Source organism: Salvelinus alpinus, chromosome 22 (genome assembly GCF_045679555.1).
Source record: "Salvelinus alpinus chromosome 22, SLU_Salpinus.1, whole genome shotgun sequence".
NCBI lineage: Eukaryota > Metazoa > Chordata > Actinopteri > Salmoniformes > Salmonidae > Salvelinus > Salvelinus alpinus.
In genome coordinates, this window is record NC_092107.1 from 14,456,154 (window position 1) to 14,473,014 (window position 16,861).

The 16,861-nt window shown below is 48.6% G+C and overlaps 1 protein-coding gene across 2 annotated transcripts in view; it reads left to right on the top strand.

Annotated features, from left to right (window-relative positions):
* The window catches only part of LOC139549071 (pleckstrin homology domain-containing family G member 3-like), a 59,267-nt gene that overhangs the window by 13,559 nt on the left and 28,847 nt on the right, over positions 1-16,861 (top strand). For both annotated transcript variants that reach the window (XR_011669826.1, XM_071359180.1), the window contains exons 2-3: positions 9,638-9,715; positions 15,662-16,065. Coding sequence is in view for 1 of the 2 variants with exons in the window: in XM_071359180.1 (XP_071215281.1) it covers positions 9,667-9,715; positions 15,662-16,065 (453 nt within the window). In the remaining variant the exon portion in view is untranslated. The remainder of the gene's footprint in view (positions 1-9,637; positions 9,716-15,661; positions 16,066-16,861) is intronic.

A 16,861-nucleotide genomic window follows, 5' to 3' on the forward strand; every position in this document is an offset into this window, starting at 1 on the left:
AAGTAAGCATTTCACGGTAAGGTCTACACTATTTGTCACATTCGGCGCATGTGACAAATAGAGTTTAATTGGATTTGATCGATGAGCTCAACAGCATAACAGACACTTGATCAATGAATTCAACAGCATAACAGACACTTGGTCAATGAGTTCAACAGCATAACAGACACTTGATCAATGAGTTCAACAGCATAACAGACACTTGGTCAATGAATTCAACAGCATAACAGACACTTGGTCAATGAGTTCAACAGCATAACAGACACTTGATCAATGAGTTCAACAGCATAACAGACACTTGGTCAATGAGTTCAACAGCATAACAGACACTTGGTCAATGAGCTCAACAGCATAACAGACACTTGATCAATGAGTTCAACAGCATAACAGACACTTGGTCAATGAATTCAACAGCATAACAGACACTTGATCAATGAGTTCAACAGCATAACAGACACTTGGTCAATGAGTTCAACAGCATAACAGACACTTGATCAATGAGTTCAACAGCATAACAGACACTTGGTCAATGAATTCAACAGCATAACAGACACTTGATCAATGAGTTCAACATCTTAACAGACACTTGCATTAGAATAATGAATTGCAGGGCATGATATTTAAGCTGACTTCAGAAGATTCACTTTAGAGTAGATTAATTAGAACACAAAGTGAATTAGAATGATTTTTGTTGGATTTTACGTCTATGATTAGACTCATGGGGGTTTTGATTAGAGTCATGCAACCTTTTGTTTTAACTAGGAATATAGCGTCATAATCCCTGAGGAGAATAAACGAGGGGTTAATACGGTAATAAGGGGGAGCTGTAACCTATAACACACCTTGTTTATTCTCCTCGGGACTTTAAATGGCCCCACAAACCTCGGACCCAGTTTCCGGCAGGGCAGGCAGAGGGGCAGGTTTCGGGTCGTGAGCTAGACCCGGTCCCCCGGTTCGAACACCGGGGCCTCACTGCGGTGGCGGTCAGCGCTCGCTTTCTGTCGCCCTTCGGCCCGTTTCAGGTGCCCGTGGACGGCCTCCCAGGTTTCCTGCGAGCACTTCACCCAGTCCTCCACCACAGGAGCCTCGGTCTGGCTCGGATGCCACGGTACCAGGACCGGCTGATAGCCCAACACGCACTGAGAGGGCGAAAGGTTAGTTGAGGAGTGACGGAGTGAGTTCTGGGCTATTTCTGCCCATGGCCGGTCCTGGCAATACGACCGCAGAAACCTACCCACATCCTAGTTTACTCTCTCCACCTGCCCATTACTCTCGGGGTGAAAACCAGAGGTCAGGCTGACCGAGACCCCCAGACGCTCCATGAACACCCTCCAATCCCGGGACGTGAACTGGGTACCCCGATGTCCTCAGGCACCCCGTAGTGCCGGAAGACGTGAGTAAACAGGGCCTCCGCAGTCTGTAGGGCCGTAGGGAGACCGGGCAAAGGGAGGAGACGACAGGACTTAGAAAACCAATCCACAACGACCAGGATCGTGGTGTTACCCTGGGACGGAGGAAGATCGGTCAGGAAGTCTACCGACAGGTGTGACCAAGGCCGCTGTGGAACAGGGAGGGGTTGTAACTTTCCTCTGGGCAGGTGTCTAGGAGCCTTGCACTGAGCGCATACTGAACAGGAGGAGACATAGACCCTCACGTCTTTAGCTAAAGTGGGCCACCAGTACTTCCCCCTAAGGCTTTGCACCGTCCTATCGATACCCGGATGACCAGAGGAGGGTAACATGTGCGCCCACCGAATCAACCTATCACGGACACCAAGCGGGACGTACCTCCGTCCAGCTGGACACTGAGGTGGAGTAGGCTCTGACCGAGATGCCCGCTCGATGTCCGCGTCCACCTCCCACACCACCGGCGCCACCAGACAAGAGGCCGGAAGTATGGGGGTGGGATCGATGCACCACTCCTCTGTATCATACAGACGGGACAGTGCGTCTGCCTTAGCGTTCTGGGAACCTGGTCTATACAATATCGTAAATCTGAATCTGGTGAAAAACATGGCCCACCTTGCCTGGCGAGGGTTCAGTCTCCTTGCCGCCCGGATGTACTCCAGATTACGGTGGTCGTTCCAGATGGGGAAAGGGTGTTGAGCCCCCTCAAGCCAATGTCTCCACACCTTCAGGGCTTTTACGACAGCCAGCAACTCCCGGTCCCCCACGTCATAGTTTCGCTCCGCCGGGCTGAGCTTCCTCGAAAAGAAAGCGCAGGGGCGGAGCTTCAGTGGCGCGCCCAAGTGCTGGGAGAGCACGGCTCCAATCCCAGCCTCAGATGCGTCCACCTCCACTATGAATGCCAAAGAGGGATCCGGATGAGCCAACACAGGAGCCTCGGTAAACAGAGTCCTCAAGCGACAAAACGCTCTGTCCGCCTCAGCCGACCATCGCAGACGCATCGGTCCCCCCTTCAGCAGTGAGATAATGGGAGCAGCCACCTGCCCAAAACCCCGGATAAACCTTCAGTAGTAATTGGCAAACCCTAAAAACCGCTGCACCTCCTTTACCGTGGTGGGAGTCGGCCAATTACGGACGGCTGCAATGCGGTCACACTCCATCACCAACCCTGATGTGGAAATGCAATAACCCAGGAAGGAGACGGCCTGTTGGGAGAACACGCATTTCTCAGCCTTGACGTACAGGTAATGCTCCAACAGTCGCCCAAGTACTCTGCGCACCAGAGACACATGCGCGGCGCGTGTGGCGGAGTAGATCAGAATGTCATCGATATACGCCACCACACCCTGCCCGTGCAGGTCCCTGAGAATCCCGTCTACGAAGGATTGGAAGACTGCTGGGGCATTCTTCGACCCATACGGCATGACGAGGTACTCATAATGGCCGGATGTGGTACTAAACGCTGTCTTCCACTCATCTCCCTCCCGGATACGCACCAAGTTATACGCGCTCCTGAGATCCAGTTTTGTGAAGAAGCGTGCTCCGTGAAATGACTCAGTCGCCGTAGCGATGAGAGGTAGCGGGTAACTGTACCCCACCGTAATAGAATTTAGACCTCTATAGTCAATGCACGGACGTAGACCTCCCTCCTTCTTCTTCACAAAAAAGAAACTCGAGGAGGCGGGTGACGTGGAGGACCGAATGTACCCCTGCCTCAGAGATTCAGAGACATATGTTTCCATAGCCACCGTCTCCTCCTGTGACCGGGGATACACGTGACTCCTGGGAAGTGCGGCGTTTACCTGGAGGTTTATCGCACAATCCCCACGTAGATGGGGTGGTAATTGGGTCGCCCTCTTTTTACAGAAGGCGATAGCCAAATCGGCATATTTGGGGGGAATGCGCACGGTGGAGCTTTAGTCTGGACTCTCCACCGTCGTTGCACCGATGGAAACTCCCACACACCTACCTGAGCACTCCTCTGACCACCCCTTTAGAGCCCTCTGTTGCCACGAAATAGTGGGGTTGTGAAAGGCCAACCAGGGAATCCCCAGCACCACTGGAAATGCAGGTGAATCAATGAGGAAAAGATTAATGCTCTCCTCGTGACCACCCTGCGTAACCATGTCCAGTGGAGCCGTGGCCTCCCTGACCACCCCTGAACCTAATGGTCGACTATCTAGGGAGTGCACATGGAATGGTTTGTCCATCTGAACCAGGGGAATCCCTAACCTATGCACGAAACCGCGCCCCATGAAATTCCCCGCTGCACCTGAATCTACTAGCGCCTTATGCTGGGAATGGGGGGAAAACTCAGGGAAAGAGATTAACACATACATGTGACCAACAGGGGGCTCTGGGTGAGCCTGGTGCTGACTCACCTGGGGTGCCCGAACAGTACTCAGCCTGCCGTCTCGACTCCCAGACGAGCTCCTCCAGCACCGGTCGGCAGTGTGCCCTCTCCGACCACACCCAGTTCAGGAGGAGGCTCCTCCTCCGATCGCCCTCGCTGCAGCACCCCCTAACTCCATGGGGGTTGGAGGGAAGGCGCTGGGGGGTGGAACCAACAGGACCCGATCCGGACGCCCGCGCGTAGCCAGCAAGTTGTCCAACCTGATGGACATGTCCACTAGCTGGTCCAGGGTGAAGGTAGCGTCTCTACATGCTATCTCCCTGCGGACGTCCTCACGTAAGCTGCACCTATAGTGGTCAATCAGGGCCCTGTCGTTCCACCCTGCGCCGGCGGCCAAAGTCCTGAACTCCAGCGCGAATTCTTGAGCGCTCCTCGTCTCCTGCCGTAGATGGAACAGACGCTCACCCGAACCCTGGGTAGTGGTCCCTCACCGAGTCTGGTCCATCCCAGACCGTGTTGGCCCACTCCAGAGCTTTGCCTGACAGGCAGGAGACGAGGGCGTTCACGCTCTCACCCCCCGAAGGAGCCGGGTGCACGGTTGCCAGGTAAAGCTCCAGCTGGAGCAGGAAACCCTTGCACCCGGCAGCCGTCCCATTGTACTCCCTTGGGAGCGCGAACCGAATACCGCTGGGGCCGGATGAGTGTGGCCGGTGGAGAGGCAGGCAGGCCACCTCTCTCCCATCTCTCCATCGTCACCATCACTTGATCCATAGTGGTCCCGAGACGATGGAGAACGGTGGTGTGGTGTTGCACGCGCTCCTCCATGGATGTGGAGAGTGTGTCAGCTCCTGCTGATTCCATAGGTGGTGCAGGATTCTGTTACGTGCCTCCTAAAGGAGGGAGGTGCATGAATCAGGAGCAGGAGAGCAAGGAAGTCCCAGTGGCATAATAGTTTATTGAGCAGTCCCAACTCAACTACAAGACGGGACGGAAACACGCCCAAACGAGGTCGCCACACACGCAGGGAAATAAACACTACACACGGAGGAGAAACCTCAACTCCTAAACTCATATCAACCGGCACAACTGCCGTGAGAAAAGAAAACCCCGTGGTGCAGACACACACCCCTAACAACCAAACCACAGAAACAGTCCCGCACAAAGACTAGCAGGCAGCAGAGGTAAATATACCCACTGAAATCAACTAATAAGACACAGGTGTAAACAATACAGACAGACACAAACGAAAAGGAAAAATGGATCGGTGGCCGCTAGTAGGCCGGCGACGACGACCGCCGAGCACCGCCCGAACAGGGAGAGGAGCCACCTTCGGTGGAAGTCGTGACACACATTATGGTTTGTTTTTTAATAACTGTTTTATGGAAAAGGAACACATCCGTTGCTAAAACTGTACATCACTATAGAAAAGTACAGGCCTGAACTAAGTTAAAAATATACAACTCAAGCCTGTAGTCAGTGAAAAATGCACATTTAGTGCAATTTTTTTTCACTCACACAAACAGGCATACACCGATACAATCACACACAGACACACAGAACAAACACACAGAGCACACACAGATGCATGCACATGCGCACACACACATGCACACACACACTCTGAAGCAACTGTCCAGCTGTTCTCTCCAGTATTTGGGTTCTGTCAGCGCGAAGGTTGATTTCTATCCGTCGGCCGTGTCAGATAGCCCAGCTGAGCTGAAAGCACTCTCGGATGCACCTGGAGCAGCAGCATGAGCGATCCGACCAAAATGTGCCAAATTACAGGGCCTGAAGAGGCCTCTCACAGCCTATCCTTCATAATGATAAAGTGACATGTACCATGTACCAGGAACATGGTTGAGTGCTCAGAGAACAGTACAGTGTCCACTGTTGTACAAGGGGGCTTGGGGGTGGCTGCTACGCTTCACGCTTCAGCAGAGCCTCTTTATCCTGACTGTAACCTCAGAGTAAACCAGCTGTTGGCCCATTTCCACCCCTCTCTCTCAAACAACCCAACAACTTGCACCCCCCCACACACACAAATACGACCCCCCCCCCCCACCCACCCCCCCACCCCCCAACAGACAAACACTATTAGAAACTACACTTAAGAGGTTTTGTGGGGGGAAACAAAGTTCATTCTTACCACAATCCTGTTTCTGGAATTCAGTTCAGGAATTTCACAGCAAACAAGCGTTGGAGCCAAGAAAGTATGTATGGGGTAGACCGGCAGGGCCGAGTGGTGTTCTGATGTCTTCATCGTAGTGCTTACAGGAAGAGACATGGCTTTTAATGAGGTAATACAGTACTGGAAACAGGCTCTGGAAATGAAATGGGGGAGTTGTGGTGAGATATGTTTTTGAGGACACGGCTTGGAATAGCTCCAGGGCAATTTCTACATTTCTTATGGCTGCAAAAAGTCCAGAACAGATCATTAAACTTGGCTAATGAAGTAACGTTTGACTTCCATCACAGACATGAAGCATTATGATAGATGGAGAGAGGCCTCTATGGCCTGCGTCATGCCAACACAAACACAAAGACACGATTCTTTGTTCCCAATATTGAAGATTTCAATTTGAACTCCTACACAACCCACAGAATGGTCCTCAGGACAATGACAGATTAGAGGGATTGCTTCATTCCCAGTAGAAGCCATTTCCTTGCTCTGTCATGCTGTGAAATTCTTGGCAAAACAAGCAAGTTAGAAGATTTTCGAACAGAAATGTCAAATTTCGGTGACAAGAACATTTCCCTCCGATACTCGACTTGGAGTACCCTAATCGCTGCCACTCGCCGTACTTCCTCGATGATGTTTCGGCTGTGGAGTTTTTTTAGGAGCGTCTTTACAATGTAGGACATCCCTGCTGTCTGCAGCTGTCTCGCGAAGAAGTGAAAGATATGGGTCAAGAGAGAGTGACGACCGGGGCAGGTGCCGAGGAAGTCAGGGCCCTATCTCCCAGCCATAAACAAACGCCTCACATCTAACATGGAGCTCTGAACCTTTCCTTGTCACAGTCTGTAATCCCCACATGTTTTAGGATGACTTCCATCATTCCTGTTCCCAAGACCTCAAAGGCTTCAAGCCACAATGGCTAATGCCCTGCACTCACATCTGCAGTCATGAAGTGCTTTGAAAGGCTTGTTATGGCACACATCCACTCTAGACCCACCCAATTTGCATACCGCCCCAACAGATCCATAGACGACACAATCTCAATTGCACTCCACACTGCCCTCACCCACCTAGATACAGTAAGAGGAATACCTATAGTATGTGAGAATGCTGTTCATTGACTACAGCTCAGCATTCAACACCATTGTCCCCTCCATGCTCTTTACCAAGCTTAGGACCTTGGGACTGAACACCTCCCTCTGCAACTGGATCTTGGTCTTGCCGACGGGCTGACCCCAGGTGGTGAGGGTAGGCAACATCACCTCCGCCACCCTGACCCTCAACACGGGGGCCCCACAGGGGTGTGTGCTTAGTCCCCTCCTGTACTTTCTGTTCATGACTCCAACACCATCATCAAGTTTGCCGACAACACGACGGTGGTAGGCCTGATCACCGGCAATGATGAGACATCCTACAGGGAGGAGGTCAGTGACCTGGCAGTGTGGTGCCGGGACAAACTTTCCCTTAACATCAGTAAGACCAAGGAGCTGATCGTGGACTATAGGAAACTGGGAAGCGAGCACGCCCCCATCCACATCAACGGGGCTGTAGTGGAGCGGGTCGAGAGCTTCAAGTTCCAAAGGGTCCAAATCACTAAGGACTTAAAATGGTCCACATGCACAACCCTCAGGAGGTTGAAAAGGTTTGGCAAATCCTCAAAAAGTTGTACAGCTGCACTATTGAGAGTATTTTGACTCGCTGCATCGCTGCCCTCGATCGCATGGTGCTACAGAAGGTGGTGCGGACATCCCAGTACATCACTGGGGCTGAGCTCTCTGTCATCCAGGACTTCTATATCAGGCGGTGTGAAAGGAAGGCCCGGGAAAATCGTCAAAGACTCCAGCCACCCAAGCCATAGACTGTTCTCTATGCTTCTGCACAGCAAGTCTGACACCAACAGGTTCCTGATCAGATTCTATCCCCAAGCCATAAACCTGCTAAATAGCTAACAAAATGGCTTCATGACTATCTGAGTAGACCCTTGTATTTGCCTTTATGCACACTCACAGGACTCTATACACACACACACACACACACACACACACACACACACACACACACACACACACACACACACACACACACACACACACACACACACACACACACACACACACACACACACACACACACACACACACACACACACACACACATACCATCTTCATTTACGCTGCTGCTACTTTGTTTATCATATATCCTGATGCCTAGCCCCCTTACACCTATACATATCTACCTATATCGATCCAGTATCCCTGCACATTGTAAATATGGTACTGGAAATGATCCTTTATATAACTTCTTACTTTCTCGTGTTCTTCTTATTTCTTCTTCTCGTTTCTTTTTGTTCTACCTTGTGTTATTTTTAGTACTACATTGATATTGATTCTCTGCATTATTGGGTTTAGAGCAAGAAAAATGGCATTTCACTGTACTTGTGCACGTGACATTAAAACGTGGAACTTGAACATTGCTCCTAAAGACCGCCAGCGCCAGCCCTGGTCCCCTGCCTCCACAGCACATACTCAACACACTGCTATAGAACCAGAGAAGAGAACATTCTTGTCTCACAGCCCTGGCCCCTGCCTCCACAGCACATACTCAACACACTGCTATAGAACCAGAGAAGAGAACATTCTTGTCTCACAGCCCTGGCCCCTGCCCCCACAGCACATACTCAACACACTGCTATAGAACCAGAGAAGAGCACATTCTTGTCTCACAGCCCTGGCCCCTGCCTCCACAGCACATACTCAACACACTGCTATAGAACCAGAGAAGAGAACATTCTTGTCTCACAGCCCTGGCCCCTGCCTCCACAGCACATACTCAACACACTGCTATAGAACCAGAGAAGAGAACATTCTTGTCTCACAGCCCTGGCCCCTGCCTCCACAGCACATACTCAACACACTGCTATAGAACCAGAGAAGAGCACATTCTTGTCTCACAGCCAAACATGACATATATTATTTTTGTGTGTGTATGGAGAAAGAGAAAATGATTATTCCATGCGGCAGTGTCTGCCCTCCTCCTCCCCTCCTATTTCCCAAACAGCATCTTTCACGTTTCAGCCTTTTAATTGCTTTAGCTCCAAGTTCTGCTGTATTTCCCCCCCCCCCTCTCCCTTTCTACACCTTCCTCTTTGAGTGAAAGGAGCTGAAGGCACTTCGGTGCTGATAAAGATCGCTTTTGGCTTCGCTCTGTCTAAACCAAAGAGAGTGGGCTTCACTGGACTGGAAATGTAGCCGGAGAAAGGCCTTTTTGAATTAGAAGCTCTTGCAACTCTGGTACTTTCTCAGGTATTTGTTCTGTGTCTTTGTTTAAGATGCCTCAGCAGTGTCACCCAACCAGTAGAGAGAATATATCCATGGAACATCCACTGTGTGTGCTGTACAACTGGTTTAAAACAGCCACCTGAAAGCGGCGAATGGCGAAAGAACACATTCTCTGCTAGTGCACATTGCAGACACCTTGTTATATTTCCATCAAAATGAAAGTACCCTGTAAATGGGGCTCCAGTTCAGACTTACTTAGGTACACACTCTCTTGTGGGCAACGGGTAGAAAAAGACGTTTCTTTGCAGAAATAATCATGCTTTCTTCACAGTGTTGTCTATCCTACAGTATGTCCTATGTTGCGCAATGACAACTGTATTTTGCTCATTTCTTCTGTGATGTTTTGGTCGATTGCCCTTTGCAGGTTTCCACTTCCTGTGATACCATCACACCATGCCTGAGGGGGCGGGCCGAGGCAGCCAGAGAAAGCTCAGCAACCAAGGTCAGAGGTCAACACTGATACTGTCACACCTGTGACGCTATTGTTGTGTAACGTCAGAGTATTCTATTCAACTTCAGATGTTTTAATATGCTCTACGTCAATGTAAAATCCTATTTTCAATGTGTTTATCTTGTTTTGTTATTGTTACCTTAGCAGTTTCACACTGTAGCTACAATATAGTAAAAGATGCACTCTGGGATCTTAAGCACAATACATTTGAAACGAATTGGATTCACAACATATCACACCAATTGCAAAATTTGTATGAAATCATACGAATTGCAAAATTCGTAACATATCCCACCAATTGGATGACATCGTACACAAAAAACAGGGACGCCTTTTGGCTCGTGAGCACCACTTTCAAAACTATTGGCTGAAATGACACAAAAGTTTGAGAGTGCATCTTTAATGATAGAGACGGACAGAACTCATTCATGAGATAGCATTATGAAGAGCCACCAAGGTTGATTCTTGGTGTAACGTTGGAGCTCTTGTTAAGGGTATAGAATTAGACTGCATGTTCTGTCTACTGGATGTTTCGTGGCCGCTCGCAAAGCATAATGCTGAACAATGTTTAGGGGTTAAAAGAGAAGAAATCTCTCTCTGCACGTATGATTATACATGAAAAACAGGCTACAGAGCACGCCCAAGATAAGGGTGTCCGGTTAGCATAGAAATGACAAAATGTCCAAATTGTCAAATTGACGAGAGGGAAGTGGAGAGACCATGGGAGGGCACTGAGCGTGACTATATTTAGGCCTTACTCTGCCCCCCTTCCAACCCCCCAGTTTTTCCCAACAAAGAGAGTGCTTATATTACCGGAGTCAATCATGACAAAAAGTGTTGTGGAACTGCACAGACAATTTGGATTGTTTAAGGGTGTTCACGTCTTATTGGAAAGCCCTCTGTAAACATAGGGAAGTTGGAAGGTCTTAGGGAGGCCTAGCTTTGGCTCGGCATTGTGAAGGGTCACAAGATAACATTTCTGGGATGTATTGTTACTGCACTGCACGGTCATTTATTCCAACATAGAAAATACTGTTTCACATAATGCAAAGTATATTATACTGCTTTTATAGTTTAAAAAAAATAAATGTTTTTTCATTCTTTATTTAAACAGGAAGGCCTTTTAGTCGCTAAAGAGTCCACTATAGTTACACTCACTTCAGTGGGTCTCCTTACGGTATATGATGTTTTCTTTCAGGTTACAGTTACATTCTCCTAACTAATTTGTCCCGTCTAAAAGCATTATCTTTCACTGACTGCCTGTCCCTCAGGTGTATTTAGCTCAAGTGAGAATGTTTGTTTTGTAGAATGCCCAGTGAGTTTCATCTAGATTAGCACAAAGAAACACAGCGTGCTTGTTCGTCGTACTCGCAGAGCCCAGTGGAGGCCCACCAGGCAGCCCACGGCACTTTTGGTCAAACACATCTCACAGAGACTGAGCCAGAGGACAAGAGAGCTACTGTGTTGCCCTGTGAACACTAGGTCAGCGTGACTTGGCCTGTTTGTGGTTAGTCAGCGAGGCAGGGGACCAGGGTGACTCCCTACCAGTTTGTTTTTGCTGATCAATCAATCAAATACATTTTTACATCAGCCGATGTCACAAAGTGCTATACAGAAACCCAGCCTAAAACGGCAAACAGAAAGCAATGCTGTTGGAATCTGCTAATGACCCCTTCAAAGTCCAGGGAACACGTCCCTCACTGAGCTCATTTGCACTTTCCCCTTGTCGCCCCTAGCAACTGCACCGAAGTCAAGCGTGCTCTCAGCTAAAAACAGTGTGTTTTGATTCCAACCACATCCTCTGGTGGGTTGTCAGGTGCAGGCCTCGTTCAACACACACAGGCTGTTCTGTTATGTCGGCGAGCAGAGGACCATCTCTCCCCGAAACTATGTCATCTGTTTACTTTCTCTTTCTCAAAGGCCGCCTTTGACACACACACTGACTTGAAGCTCCCCAAATAATCAGTATTCCAAAACACCAAATAAGGTGAATGCAACATGAAAAGCCAGCATGTCCTTTTGGTTTTCTCTGCGGGGTCCAGAGCTTTTTTTCTGTTTCAGAAAGAGCAGAAAATAGCAACTGTGCCAAGCTTTCGCCTCCTCTCTGCCCTTGCTTCATCATTGGCTTGCACCCTGAGGTGTACTAAAAAATACACTCTCTCTCTCTCTCCCTTCCTTTCTCCCTTCCTCTCTCCCTCCCTTTCTTTCTTTCTTTCTTTCTTTCTTTCTTTCTTTCTTTCTTTCTTTCTTTCTTTCTTTCTTTCTTTCCCTCCCTCCCTCCCTCCCTCCCTCCCTCCCTCCCTCCCTCCCTTCCTATGGTGGTAGGGACTATGGTGGTGAAAACTATGGTGGTGAAAACTCTCCTGCAGCTACCCTTAAACCCTACCCTGCTTTCTCCTCTGTTTCTCTGCATGTCTCTGTCCTCTCACTCTTCTGCTCCATGCTCTCTCTCTCTCTCTCTCTCTCTCTCTCTCTCTCTCTCTCTCCCTCTCCCTCCCTCCCTCCCTCCCTCCCTCCCTCCCTCCCTCCCTCCCTCTCTCTCTCTCTCTCTCTCTCTCTCTCTCTCTCTATCTCTCTCTCTCCCACACACTCTGCATGTCTCTTGCTAGCAATGACAGTTCCTGTCTCTGTAGTCTCTGTAGTCTGTACAAAGTCAGACTCACAAAGTGCTCTAGGCAGGCCATTGCCAGATGAACGAAGTGAGATGGAGGTGTGCTGTCTGGGGGGAAGAAACGATCAAATGTAATAACTGTTAGTTGAGTTGGAGTGTGGTTGACGTAACTGAGTTTGGTTGAACGGCGGACGGGTGGTGGATCCAGGCCAAACAGTTCAGTGTGGGGTGTGGAGCTGGCTGGTCAGTGGTCTGAGAACTCTGCCTGAGTGGGACTGTCTGGGAGCCGAGCCCAAGTGTGGCAGTAGCAGCAGCAGTGTGGTGAATTAGTCGTTGACAGGGACATGGCTGTGGTTTTGGATCCCGTAGTTTAAACAGGCTGTCCTCATGCGTTCTGGAGGCCAGGGGAGAGGCTGAGCTCACTCTTTAGCAGGTCCCTTAGCAGGTCCCTTTAGCAGGTCCCTACCTTAACAGGGGACTGTTGCTGTTTGCTGGAGTAGGTCTCTAATAGATTATAACCGTCAGTAGATGAAGGCATGCCCCTTTTGGCACTGCAGGAGACTTTTAGCACTGCTGATTGAAGTTTCTTTCTTTGGTGAGTTTACTACTATGAGTGTTGGGTAGGTTAGTGTGCACAGGACTGGTCACCTCAGATATGGCTTTGGCCATATATCCTGTGTTAGTACAATAATGTTAACATGTTTAACCCTGATTGTGGCAGTATTATTCAGAGTATTACATGTATCCACTCCAGACCTTAGGGCTCCCTCTCCGACCTTCTCTCTGATCTCATCTCAGCCCACGGCTGTGTTTTGGTGGGCTGTCTTAAACATTTTGACGCCAGGGAAAATACTGCGATTGTATATACCTACCGTGGAGCAGCTTTGGTGATACGTCAGTGTCGAAAAATCTTTCTGAATGTTCCACTTGAGCCCACATGGGTCCATTCTACTCTCATGACTCAATTGCCAGTTTTCCCCCAAAATATTTAATTACGGTGACATTACTGTGTAAAAGAGGATTAGTTGAATCAACAAATTCCTACTCAGCCATGATTAAAGGGTGTCCCCATAGGCTGTCCCCATAGGAGAACCCTTTTTGTTTCCAGGTAGAACTCTCCCAAAAGGGTTCTGTCTGGAACCAAAAGGGTTCTACCTGGAATCAAAAAGGTTCTTGAAAGGGTTCTCCTATAGGGACAGCCGAATAACTCTTTTAGGTTCTAGATAGCATCTTTTTTTCTAGGGGTGTTAGTTTTTTTGAATGGGAGTGTAGGAAAACAACAGGTGCTGCACAGCCTCCAGGGAGAGGATACAGACAATGGGTCAGGTATCAGTTTTGACTAGAGCAATATAGCACTGCGTAATGCAGTGATTTGACTCATGACCATGGAAACTCTATCCATATACATATATCTATCCATATACATTACATACTGCAAGTTTATAGTCTGTGTTAGCCTCAAATAAGGTAATTCCCAATTGGGCAGCCGTGAGGTTGAAAATTAAACTTTGGACACTCGCCATGGAAAACCAGTAAGATTCATTGTGTAACATGTCTGCAATTAGAAAGTATAGTACGATTTTGGAGCAATTATACTGATTATATCATTTTTCTATATAATTATTGGTAACGATACATCTGCCCTTTTGCAGTCAAGTGTCTTAACATAAATATCCAGTGTGTTTATAGAATAAGGGCTATTTGACCACCTTTTAACCGATTGTAATAACAAACCAATGAAAAAAAGTTAATGAATCCTTGTTTATAATACAATTGACTTTAATAGGATAGCTTATTATAATTGACCTTTTTGTTTCCTGAAGAGATACGATTTTTTTATGCACACATGCACAAGGAGTCTCACCCGGCATCTTACTAAATGGAGATTAGCCCCAGTCAAGCATTCACATCTATGTTTAGCTGGAGGGCATATTCTGCTGTCTTTCCCTTTTTTCTCTACTGAAGCCAACTCATTTTCCGTCCATATAAGACTGGAGTCATTCTCATGCTTTTCTTGGAATCAGCCCAAAGTAGATAAACACTGCCCTTCAAGCAGCTCATGAGTTTACTTAAATCAAATTCAGACAATTAATTCTGCCAAAATGCTTTAGAATCATATGTGAATGTCCTCGAGCAAGGAAACCATAGTGAATCTCTGCAACAGCTAATGGTTAAATGAAGCTTCTGATAGATGGGGATACACACCTCAGTCACAGACAAACAATTGCGCAATCACGGTTCATTGCGATTCATCGTGATATCCTGGTTACATGGTGGGATTTGGGTAACACTTTAAGAAGAAAACAGTGGCCCTGGCTTCTGTTGAGGATGGCATACAGTAGCTAAATAAGGAGTTGTTGTTTTCGTTGTCGTCATGGAAGGGTTCGTGAGCGAGAGAGGGCATGTATCAGTCCTTTAAACTGAATCATATGCCGCAGGAAGTGATGGATTGTTCCTCTCGGTTGGCCCTCCCTTTCTAAAGTGGGCAACCATTGTAGCACCACCAGTTCTACATTTTACTCTCGACACAATACACTATTTCTTCGTAGCCTGGGCTTATTTCATGCTCATTTACCATGACAACCAGTCTATTTTCTCTCAATTTGTTTGATTGCAGACAGAACCTTTCTCTGTCTAGTGTTCTGTTTCCTGTGTTCAATTGGCCTTGCCTGACAACGCTGAGATGGTCCTAATGAAGGGGGTCACTGGGACCTCAGCGAATTTAGTCCACCGACCGGCAGATCAAGCTGGGGGGAGGAAATTGGTCTCTCTGTTTCCTGTCAGCCCTGAATTGGCTTTGTGTGTTTTTGCACAAAAGTGCAGGAGGTTGCCAGAACAAGAAGATTGACAGCGAGATTGTAGCAACCAAACTGTGAAAAAAAGAGAAGGTTTTCTCGTAATTACACCTTTTGTTTTTGACACCCCTTGTTTCCTGCATGGCAGCTTTGTGGTCATGTTCAGAGGAACACAAAGTAAGCTGTTCAGGCAGCCTGCTCTGACTTTCATGGCAGAAACCAACCTACATATTAGTCTTGTAGCTGTACTGTAAGTATTTTGTCGAGTTGTTCCCCAAAAGAAGAAGGCAAAGTGTTCTAGCACCTGTGTCAACCTATTTCCCAACTGCTGCTGGCAGCCCAACCTGGTAATTTGAACTGATTTATTTTAATACACTTCAGCAAAGTGTGAAAGTGATCCAAGAAAAGCCTGTCGGGTTAAAACAGGCCTGCGTGGTTGGTTGGTTGGAGTAGTTTGTGTTGACTTATGTTGACATGACATTGACCGTATCCTCCTTTTCTCTCCATCTTCTCCCTTCTCCCCTCACCCAGCTGCCAAGCGCCCCTCCTCCGTGTCCTCCCTGAGCAGCATTGTGGGTAGGATGACCTCGTCGGAGCGCGCCTCCCGCGGGAGCTGCACCTCGGTCAACACGGTGTGCTCAGACAGCGACCGCACGGCCAGCCTCAGCTCCTCTGCCTCCTCCGCCTCCCTGCAGGACGGACACTCTTCCTCTTCCTCCTCGCTGCCCTACGGGGCCGTGCCTGCCTACCCTTCCTCGCCGCAGCGCAACGGCTCCGACATCAGCCTGGACCTCACCCCTCTCTCCCAGCTCCCAGCGGGGGTAAACCCTGCCACCGCCGTGTCCCTGCCCAAGCTGTCTCGCTTGGAGAGGGTGGCGCTGGAGATAGTGGAGACGGAGCAGGCGTACGTGAGGGACCTGAAGAGCATCGTAGAGGTAAGAAAGAAGCCCTCCCCTCCCATCCACTCTCTTTTCCTCTCCTCCTGTCCTCAGTACAGTCAGTGTGTCTCCTCTCTGTGCTCTGGCCTGCTGCTGGTACTGGTCTGAGGTCAGCATTACCTCCCCATTCCTGGTACTTGGTACCACGTTGACATGGAAAGAATAGGGTTTAACATGATCATCATATGGTTTACATATTGGCATGTATACAGCTTACAGTATACATATTGAGTTGATTATTTCTGAATTGGAATTACCACAATGCCTAATGTCTATAGTGAAACTGGAACTCATGGATACTGTAGGTTGTGTCAGCAGTTTTTCAACCCCTTTCCGCAAAGAAACTCCTCGACTCTCCCACCAGCTTCTTATTAGTAAAATGTGAACAATGCTTTCATCCCCTCTTCGTTCGGTGGCCATCTTGGAGCCCTGTCTGGCCTCCCCGTGTGCCTCTGTGGCTCCATCCATCAGTGGCCCAGGTGGAACACGAGGAGGGCAAGAGGAGGGTATGGCACGGGATGAAAGCAGCAGTAAATCCAAGTCATTACTTCAAAAGGATGTTTCACACTCTTATCCGATAGGGTCAGCTGGCCTGCGACAATGAGGAGTCTGTGACTGATCACACACACACACACACACACACACACACAGACAGACAGACAGACAGACAGACAGACAGACAGACAGACAGACAGACAGACAGACAGACAGACAGACAGACAGACAGACAGACAGACAGACAGACAGACAGACAGACAGACAGACAGACAGACAGACAGACAGACAGACAGAC